This window comes from Sapajus apella, unplaced genomic scaffold (assembly GCF_009761245.1).
Source record: "Sapajus apella isolate SASKATOON/1434 unplaced genomic scaffold, GSC_monkey_1.0 scaffold71, whole genome shotgun sequence".
In the NCBI taxonomy this organism is placed as follows: Eukaryota; Metazoa; Chordata; class Mammalia; order Primates; family Cebidae; genus Sapajus; species Sapajus apella.
In genome coordinates this window covers 4236903-4247831 of record NW_022437011.1, presented here as the reverse complement: position 1 = coordinate 4247831, position 10929 = coordinate 4236903, and the positions used below count along the sequence as shown (strand labels likewise).

The 10929-nt window shown below is 37.6% G+C and overlaps 1 protein-coding gene across 5 annotated transcripts in view; it reads right to left on the bottom strand.

Moving 5' to 3' along the window:
- Positions 1–3396: 3396 nt before the first annotated feature.
- JAKMIP2 (janus kinase and microtubule interacting protein 2) overlaps positions 3397–10929 on the bottom strand; it is a 182795-nt gene continuing 175262 nt past the window's right edge. For 4 of the 5 annotated variants that reach the window (XM_032250304.1, XM_032250306.1, XM_032250308.1 and 1 more), the window contains one exon: positions 4658–5209. Coding sequence is in view for 1 of the 5 variants with exons in the window: in XM_032250306.1 (XP_032106197.1) it covers positions 5189–5209 (21 nt within the window). In the remaining 4 variants the exon portion in view is untranslated. Of the gene's footprint in view, positions 5210–10929 lie in introns of all 5 variants that reach the window. The other variant, XM_032250307.1, reaches the window with a different exon arrangement.

The window sequence follows — 10929 nt, the reverse complement described above, 5'->3', positions numbered from 1 at the left end:
AGTTCATGGGGTCTTGATTGTAGGCAAAATTGGGCTAAAATTTGTTTAACTTCACCACTCTTACCTTACAGAACTTTGCATATAAAAAGGATGAAAATATAAGCATGGGTACAAAGACCTAAAAGCAGAAAACAAAACAAAACAAAACAAAAACAGAAACCCTCACCACATCAACCGCCTGTACCTCTGACATACTTGGTTAAATATAGCAAATTATAATCCTATTTTTGCTACCTTGCCCCTATAAGTATATCGTTAGTAGTTTTTTTCCTCTTTTTTTTTTTTGAGATGAAGTCTCACCATGTTGCCTAGGCTGGTCTTGAACTCCTGGGCTCAAGCTGTCCTCCCGGTTTAGCTTTCTGAGCAGCTATCTTTAGGAATTTTGATTAAACATTGGACTTGGACTCTCAGCAACAGATTTGCTTAGGAAGAACCAAACTGCCAAACTAAAGACAGCAAAGGAATGTGAATCTGCCCTGCCCCGTTCTGAAATGGAATCAGAGAAGTTGGCACTTGAAGAGGCCTTACAGGGATTAGCTCCAACCTTCCATTATGTCTGAATCCTCTTGCCAATATGCCTGAAATTAACCCTCAAAATAGTACATTATATAGAAATGACAAGGCAAATGACAGCTTTCCTCACTTAAGACCTAGAAGTCTGCTTAAAGAGGGGTGTGGGTCCATATTGAAAGCATAAACTCATGACATAAATGGTTATCTAAGATTTGATTTGTTTACTTATCATTCAAAAGTTATATTGAACTTTTTCAATATAGTAGATAAATCTAAACTAGTGAAGTGACAGAGTTAAACTGCCAAAAGCTAGCATTAAATTACCAAAACATTGTTATGAAAATTTCACAAAAGGCAACAAGCAATGCAACTCCCAAATTACAGAGCAAATTTCTATTGCTCTGTGTGTGTGTGTGTGTGTGTGTGTGTATGTGTGTGTGTGTATTCTGTGCCACTCTGACAGATTGAAATAATGCAATTGAATATTTTAAAAATAAAACGTCTATGCTATCCATCCATCTTGATGTAATATAACACAGATGATCCAATTATTTAAACATCAACACAAAACCAATGAATATTCTTTTTAACGGTTTTCACAGAAACCTAGGCAACTCAAAAAGACGTGCTTCATTTTAAAACAATGAACTTGTGAATTACATTAAAGCAAACATAAGAAGTACACAATGGGTTTACAGAACAAGTTGACAATCAATGAGCAAAAAGGAACAAGTTTGCCAGAGATGTCTTTAAAATTGAAAGTAAAGTTGAAATAAAAGACTGTAGCAAAAATTATTTGGCAAACTTTATTTCTCCTATTACTAGTGGAGAACAAATTTCCTCTCTACATAAGTGATAGCCCATGCCTTCCATATCACCTCTATCTTATTGACTTAGGAAGACACATACTACCTGCACGAGCAGTTATTTGTGAACCAAAAAAATAAAAATAAAAACAAAGCAAGGTCTATTCTTCCACCCCTAAAACCTAACTATTGGCAATAATTTAATTTATATAGGGTAAGTCAGAAGGGATGTAATTTTTTTTGAGAAAATTCTATTTCCTAAAAGTAGGGTGGCATTACAAAAAAGTTTGACAGTCAATTTGTGATAGATGCTTTTTAAGTATGATAGTCAAATACAGTCTGTCCATGTTTTACTCCTCTTTCATGAAATTTTTCTCTCCCAAATAACTATTTAAATTGGGGCTTTTATTTATCTCAAACCATCTTTAGTAGTCAGGTACGTTTATTTTCCAGAGTATAAATACTTTATTAAGAAAAATTAAGTTAATGACCCCCGAAGAATGCTGTTCTGACTCCTGCAAACTCATTAGCCAAATGCGTCTGGTAGTACAGATGCAGGGGTGGAGTCACAGGAAATCTCACTGTTATTAACACCTTTTTTTTTTTTTTCTATTGCTGAACATCCTATCCAAGGGAAGCATTCATTTAAACATGGTCCATTTCCATGGATCCATGAGTGACTAGAATATACATCCACATTTTTGCTGATGCTTTGATAATCGTGAAAATAGATAATAGAGAGATGTATCTATTGAAATGTTTAGACTTATTCAAGCATATATGAATTTTGAGGCTTATGAACAAGACTTGGTAAAAATTACAGCTGAGCCAATAGTCTAGAGAAATTTGCTAATCTCCTGGATCTTAAGCGAAAAGAAAAAAAACAAACCTTTTGCCTGGCACTAAACACAGCTAAAGCTGCTTAGACAATCATCCCAGCTGTTGCTCTCAAACGATTTTGTGTGTTTATGATACAATTCCGATTTATAGCAGATAAGCGGATTAGGTATATAAACCGTACCACTTTTGCAAATATTTCCAATCACTTACAAATAGTTCATGGAAATAAATTTTGACTTACAAATTTATTGGTGGGAAAGCAAAATTAAGAGAAGGAAGGTATGCGTTGGAGTAGATGGAATATAAATTTACTCATATGGGCCCTGGAATAGAGTGAAGAGAAATTGAAACATCTTAGGTATGAGATAGTAATTTAGAGTAATGTATCCTCTTTCATATTTTCTGACTCAAGTTTGCTACGGTTGAGTCACCAACCATGTAGAGGCACCCTCTTTCACATTCCTTGCCCAATGAACCTACTCTTCATATTTAATCTAGAACCTACCTAGTTGAATAAAGAATCCAGCAGGAGGCCAGGCACGGTGGCTCGCACCTGTAATCCTAGCACTTTGGGAGGCTTAGATGGGCAAATCACTTGAGGTCAGGAGTTTGAGACAAGCCTGACCAGCATAATGAAACCCCTTCTCTACTAAAAACACAAAAATTAGCCAAGCGTGGTAGTGGACACCTGTAATCCCAGCTACTTGGGAGGCTGAGGCAGGAGAATCATTTGAACCTGGGAGATGGAGGTTGCAGTGAGCCAAGATTGAGCCAATGCATTCTAGCCTGGGTGACAGAGCAAGACTCTGTTTCAAATAAATAAATAAATAATAAAAAGTATTCAGCAGGATAGTTTGTTTTGTATCTTCTCAGTAGGACATGTCACCTGACTTTCCTCCAGAATAAAAGAAGTCAAGCTAATTATGTGATACTGTCAGTTCACTCCAAGTCTTTAATGGTTGGCTCTCCTGTGATAGAAGTGGGATTCTGTATGATGGTACGCATATGCAATCAAGACAGCTGGGAGATGTTTATCATAGAAATGACACTCTTCTATCTTGTTCAATAGCATGAGATAATCTATTTGCTAAAGATTATTAAAGATCCTGGTTTTGAATCTCTCAATTTTTATTGCTAATAATGTCCCAAGTAGCTTGATGGGCAAGCTTCAGTGCTATAGTGCTTAAATTTAACCAAACTGAAGCACTATTTTATTACATGAGGGAATTTTTTTCTCAATAACACAAGAAAGTCAAATAATACAGCACTTATAATAATTACAAAGCACATTGTGCTACTTTAAGCACCTCTTATTCTAAAATTGCAAATAAAACTTTATGAAAAAGCATTTTAACCCCATTTTGCAGATGAGGAGACTGAGGCACAGAGGTTAAGTGACTGGGCCAAAGATACCTGGGTCAGCAGTAAATATCAGAACAAAAAGTAGGACCCCAGCATTCTAGTTTTTCTTGTACATTCTTCATTTATTATTCTGGCTTTGCAAATGCCAGTGCTAAAACTGAAGGATGACACTGAACCCACATATGGAAAGATTTCATAGAAAGAGTTTCTGGCTCCCTACACATATTCTCTATGCATGGGAATTCTAGTCCCACAAATAAAACTTCAAAAATTTGAAAAATTGAGGTTGTTCTGTTATCTACAGTAAATGAGGTGTAAAATTAGCTTTTCAGGAACATATATTTGCTCTCAGAGATAAATCCAAGACTCAGTAATATACAACTTAGGAAAAGTATCAGTCTTCTAATTGTCTCTGTTAGAAAATGACCTTGTCAGTAACATAATGTTATTTCTATATAAAAAAGTAGAGCTATCTTGTTGCTGTCAGCTGTCTGGGAAAAAATGTTATCACTCTAAACAAGAAGAGGTCAGAATGCTCTAGGCATGTAAGGATTCTTTAAAAAATAATAGTTTAGTTTAATATTCACATCTCTGTGGCAAATCCGACTGTTGGTAGAAATTTATTCATTGACTCTATTTTGTTTTTGCCCAAATCATATAGCATATTCATTTGTAGGCAATTTTAAGCAGCCATTTGAAAACCAGTATTTTGGAAATGAAAGATTCATAGATGATCTCTGGCCCATGTTCCCCATAGACGTTAGCGTTCTACACAGAACTAAGTCAGGGAGCATGTGATTTACAGTATTATCTTCTTAATTTTCAATATGAATGAGCTCAGTCCATTGTTGATGGAGGGATGCAGATGTGAGAGTAGGACAGGGAAGCATCCAATCTGCTTTTATTTCGCATGTTACATTCGCCCAGGTCCTTTGACTTTGTTACCAGTTTTGTTACGGTCACTGTGATCCACTTCTCATCTGTTGTCTGTGGAATGAATTCCACGAGCTCCACCTTTTGCAGAAAAACAAAAGATAGGGTGTTTTTCTTCCCATTCACGATGCGGATGTCTCTGTTCCTGAGTTTAAAACAATCATAAAGACAGAAAAGCAAATCCCTGTAGTAAGAAACCAGACTTTTCAAATGAAACATTTTATTGTAAATAGCTCTTCATAGGTATTCCTCGTGCTTCACTCCCCACCCACCCTTGTTTTTTATTTTTTTCTTTTTTTTTTTGTTCTGATCTTTTAAAATGATGTTTATTATCAGGACTAGTGTTTCCATGGGGTGTGGTGTTACATTAAAATGACTCCCCCTGCACAGCAGGGGTTGAATGTTTCATTGTAACTTTGGTTCCATGCCCAAGACACATCTTTGCTTGATCTGCTGAAACTAGTTCCAATGCTGAACTTTTTCTTTACACAATATATGTTTATAGTTCTTCTCTTCTGATTTGACATATACATGTTTCATTAAATGCAGCATATATTGTAGATTTTCAACAGGGTTGTGTAGGAACTGTCAAGTAAGAAACCTTGAATAATGGCTTTAAAATACACAGCTGTAGTCCTGGCTACAGGGTAGTTCTTAGCTTTTGATCTCCCTCTCACTGCTGTAAACAATTTTGCCATCTTTGAAGGTTTAGAAGCATTTGCCTTTCTGGACTCTTATCCGTGTTTTCGGTAACTCTGTAAAACAGAGGAAAAATTATTTTATCATCATTTTTATTAATAGCCGAATCATAAAAAGCAAACTTTTAAAAAAGACACAAATTTTTTATTCTTTACCACACTTCGATGTCTATTATCTTATGCAAGTTACATCTCTAAGCTTAGTTACTTTAATTTTAAGTGAGAAAATAGAAGTATCTGTTTCAAGGGTTGCTGCAACATAATGCATATAAAACAATTAATGGTTCTTGTCTCAAAGTAAGTGGCCTGAAATATTAGCTATTGTCATTAGTGTCCTTTCCTTTGGGGACTTCCAAGGTGATAGGTTAAGAAGTTAAATTGAATCATCATGCCCAACTTATCCATTTAAGATGTTATTTTATTTTTGAAACTTATTTTAGATTCAGAAGGTAAATGTGCAGGTTGGTGACGTGGATATATTGCATAATGCAGAGGTCTGGGCTTTTGTTGAACTCATCACACAAAAAGTGAACATAGTACTCAATAGGTCGTTTTTCAAACCCTGCCACCTCTCTGCCTCCCTACTTTTGGAGTCTCCAGTATCTACTGTGTTTGTAAGATGTTATTTTAAAAGAAGATCTGTCTATTCCCTTCAGTGACTCACTCTGTGTCACATTTCCTCCCCAACAAAATTGTAACTGTTGGCATGTTGTCTCTACCTAAAGTCCTGATTGGAGAACTCCCTGGGAATTCTGCTACACATGTTTCTTGGTTGGCCCAGAGAGATCCCTGAGAAGGTGCTATCCTGACATGTGGCAGTCAGGACTCCTAGCCCTGTTCCTCTGTAAGTCCATATGTCTGAGTTTTCACTTGTGTAGAAATCCAGGTCTTAATGCTATCTTCCAGTGAAAGCCAGAAATAGCACAGAAAATGTGTTATGAGGATACGCTGTCATGCACTACTTAAGGGCATGGCCTTTCGGGTCTGAACAATGTGGATAGAGAAAATGGGATTTCTGTTTTCTTGCTGTATGCCCAAAGATTAACTTCTTTAAGCTTCAATTTCCTCATCTATGAAATAAAGACACTGATTCTGTAGAGGGACTTTACTATTATTCCAGAAATGTTAAATCCAAAGTTAAATGTTAAAACCACAATCCAAAATGGAGGGAAAGGAGGCACTTAGTACCCCAAGGATAATTCCAGTGAACCAACCAGAGGCAACTTAAGGTTCCACAGAAATTCTTGCCGTGAATGCATATTTGCAGAGCCATTTTGCTCCCAAGACAAGGTTAGACTGGGATGAAAGAGTGACAGGGTGACAGAGGAGAACCTACGGGAAGGAAGTGCAGTGGTCGGGGAAAGAGCACACTGAGGGAGAAGGTATGAAGAGGCATAAAGAGATTGATGGTGTATGCACAGAGGCACACTTGCCTTATGTTGCTCAGACACAGAGTTGCTCATCTTTCCTTGCCTATATCTGAGCAGAGAACTGAAGAGGGATGACAGGGCAGAGACAAGGGCCACAGCGTAGTTGTCTCCTTGCCCCATGCTTCATCAAAAAGCTACCTCCTCAGCCAAAAGCTGTGGGTTGTACCACCAATGATGGGAGCCAGTGAGGCAGTGGAAGAAGCTGGACCTTGGCCAGGCTGTGAGCAGTGCAGTGGGCATCCTCTGCATACCCTTCTGAAGAATTCACACATATGTTGCCCAGAATAGCCAGCCTTTGGTCACCTCTCATAGAAAAGACATCACATGTTAGTCAATAGTAGCCAGAGAAACAGCTGCAATAACTGCCAAAGGAGTTGAGAGGCAGAATCCTTTTCCCTCTCCATCGTCCCTGCTCTCCGGAAAGGTTCAGCCTTGAGGAGGAAGAGAAGGGGAAGAGATCTATTAGAGTCAGACCCTGAACTACAGTTCCATTAGGGTACCTGGCTCATGCCTAAGGTAGAATAAGGGAAGAAATGAGAATAAGCAGAGACTGAAATTGAACTTTTAAACTGGGTTAAGACTTTTGAGAGTTGAGAGTGACTGAAAAGTTGAGGGACCAACCTAATAATTAATTAAAAGATGATAGAGGGAAATAACACAGTACCTGAGTGAAGAAAGCTATGAATTGAGAAAATAGATAGAGTTCATATTTACATTTCACTGGGATGAGAGCCCCAAAAAACTAGTTACAAATATAACATTCTCCTATTCCCTGGTAAAGAAGATAGTTGATCTGAATGTGTATAAAAAATTCTTTGGGGTTATATTTTTGTTTGGGTTTTTAAACATAGAATAAATATACAAACACAAAAAATCTTTTACTTGCAAACTTTCAATGTATAGGCTATCAAAGACTAAATCCTATATATTGTGTCAAAGCATGTGTGCATCATTTCTACCTATCACAACTGAGGTACAAGCCCTCAACTGAATAAACACATGTTGGTTTTGAAAACCAATGGACCTCACCGGCAGTCCAGGCAGTCTCCTGGAATGTTAAATTTCTATCCTTTGAGAAGTACTTATAAAAGGAACTGTGATTTCTGTAGTAAAGTGAGATTTGTTCAAATCAGGATTCTGAATTACTGCAGTTACCCAATGGGTCACAGGGGTTCTTTTTAACAGATTGCTTAGCAGTGCTGCACTTTAGTTTCCTCATCTGTAAAACGGAAAACGGCAATTACCACTATCATTTTTGAGATTACTACAGGCTACACATTCTTTTTTTTTTTTGAGACAGGGTCTTGCTTTGTTGTCCAGGCTGGAGTGCCATGGTGCAATCTCGTCTCACTGCAGCATCGACCTCCCAGGCGTAAGTGATCCCTGCACTTCAGCCTCCCAAGTAGCTGGTAGTACAGGCACGCACCCCCATGCTCAGCTAGTTTTGGTATTTTGTAGAGATGGGGTTTTGCTATGTTTCCCAGGCTGCTCTCAAACTCCTGGGCTCAAGTGATCTGCCTGCCTCAGCCTCTCAAAGTGCTGCAATTACAGGCATGAGCCACTGCACCTGGCAAATGCCACAAACTCCAAGTCTTAAGTACAGTGATGTCACCTCTGACTTGTGGTTGTAGCATCTGTAAGGAACACCACCATCTAAGCAGTTACACCATCCAGGAACACAAGGGTCATCTCTGACACCTTCCACTCCTCATCCTTCATATGCAATTTATCATAAGGTATTCAATAACTGGTAGCTATTATTATTTCCTCCATTATACAGATGAGGATATGGAGTCTGAAAATTATTCAATAATTGGTCCATAAAAATCCTGGTAGGGAAGACATAATAATACTGAATGAAATGTAACTGAAGCTGGAGGATCAGGGAAGCCTTCCCTGATTTTCCACTGAGATGGGAAGGATGAATGGGTATCAACCATTTAATGGTGATGTGGGAAATGTGGTTCAGGAAGATGGAAGCACATCCTAAAAGGCATGATTCAGGACAGAATGCTTGGTATGTCTACAAACCTGACCTTTAACGAGCGTTTCTATGTGCCAAGTACGAAAGTAGTTATTTTACCTGTATAGAATCACTCAATCCTCAGAAAAACAGTGGGTGCTATTACTTGCTAATTTTTTATATTAGGAAATCAATGTTTGGAGAGTGTTATATTTTGAATGTTTGTGTCCTCTCCAAAATTCATGTTGCAACTTAATCCCCAGTGCAAGAGTATTAACAGGTGAGGCGTTTAGGAGGTTATCAGGCCGTAAGTGCAGAATGGATGAGGGCTTATGAAAGCGCTGCAGTAAACTAACTGAGGCTCTTTTGCCCCTCCATCCCTTCTGTCCTGTGACACAGCTTCGCCCCCTCCAGGGGATACAGCAACAAGGCTTCATCTTGGAAGCAAAGACCAGGCCCTCACCAGACACCAAACCTGCTGGTGCCTCGATCTTCAACTTCTGGCCTCCAGAACAGTGAGAAATACATTTCTATTATTTATAAATCATCTAGTCTCAGGTATTTTGTTATAATAGCATAAATGGACTAAGAGAGTTATAATAGTCTCTATTATGCAGGATTGTTTTAAGTATTACAAAAAAATAATAAATATAAATGTACTTTTTGAACTGTAAAGCAAGATGTTCTCTCCTTCTTCCTTATCATAATATCATTAATATTATTTTTAAAGTATTTATTGATTAATGACTACATGGTAGACACTGTTGATTATGTGCTAGGTATTTGGTATACAAGGTTGAACAAAATTATATGGTCCTTATCCTCATGAAGTTTATTTACAATGAGATAGACATTAATTTTTATATTCCCAATGCATAAAAACTTGTCCAGAAAGGAAACTGAGAAAGATGTCCTTGTCGGAATCACAACTGAATTGAGATGCAAAAGGTAGGTGAGTAGGTGTTTACTAGTTAAAGTAGAAGGGAAGCATTCTTTGCACCAAGACAGCTTGGGCAAACCCTGTGGAAGGCAGGAGGGCGTGTGGCTCATGAAGGGAAAGTGGAGCACTGGGAAGCCTGAGAGATTGCCTGTGTGGTTAGAACCAGGCAGGGCTTTGTTGGCCAAGTTAAAGAATTCAAATTTGATTTTTTTTTAACTTGTTATCAATAGGTTGGTTGAAGGGACTTGATCCTAATAGTGATGTTTTCCTAGGAAGAGATCAAGGCAAAGTTTGCATTTCTAAAAGCTCACTGTAACTACTCTGAAGAGAATGAGATAAAAGAATGTCTATCGTGGAAGCACTGAGCCCAGTTAGTGGGCTATTTCAGCTGTGGAGGAGGGGGAAATATATTTGTGTCCTCTTTCCTTTGTCAATGCATTCTTTAAGGTAGTCTTCAAATGGTATATTAAAAAACAAATCGAATATGTTATATTTATGACTGTGCTATCCTTGGCTCTGATCTAGCATATCCCAACTCTGCTTTCATATTCATTTTCTCAGCTATTCATTCATCCATCTGCCTCTCAGTTCATCTGTCAATCTGAAATTTATTCTGCACCTAGGATAGATAAGGCACTGTTATAGACAAAGATACAAAGATGAATAAAACTAACTTTTACTCTATGCTCTATTAGTACAATTTGTGAGACAAATAGGGAAACAATTTATATACGACTGGATAAAGCTAATGGATATATTTACATAAAAAGGAATTACTAACTGGCATACAATGATTCATTTTATAGACTTTCCTTATCAATATAAAAAAATGAGGAGTAAAATTTTCCTACTAATACTTTGTTTATTTATTTTTTCGGGGGACGGAGTCTCACTCTGTCACCAGGCTGAGTGCAGTGGTGCGATCTTGGCTCACTGCACCATCTGCCTCCCAAGTTCTAAGTGATTCTCCTGCCTCAGTCTCCCAAGTATCTGGGATTAGAGGCACACGCCACCATGCCTGGCTAATTTTTGCATTTTTTTTTTTTTTTTTTAGTAGAGATGGGGTTTTTACCACGTTGGTCAGGCTGGTCTCCAACACCCGCCTTGGCCTCCCAAAGTGCTGGGATTACAGGAATGAGCCACTGTGCCCAGCTGATCCTACTAATACTTTAAATGATAAATACAGTAGAGACTGGTCATGTTGCCATTTGTTTTCCCCAGGTTACCTGAGTAAATATTTGCATATTTTAACAAATAATACAGTATTTAATTTCTCTTGTTTTTTTTTTTCATTAGAACAATAACAGTATTATGTGCCTTTTGACTTTTTTTTTATGTTACTAGACAGGAAGTAAAAATATTGGGCTGTCAAGTTAAAAAATTTATGGTTAACCCTGGAGAAATATCATTAAACATTATATATATATATATATATATATATATA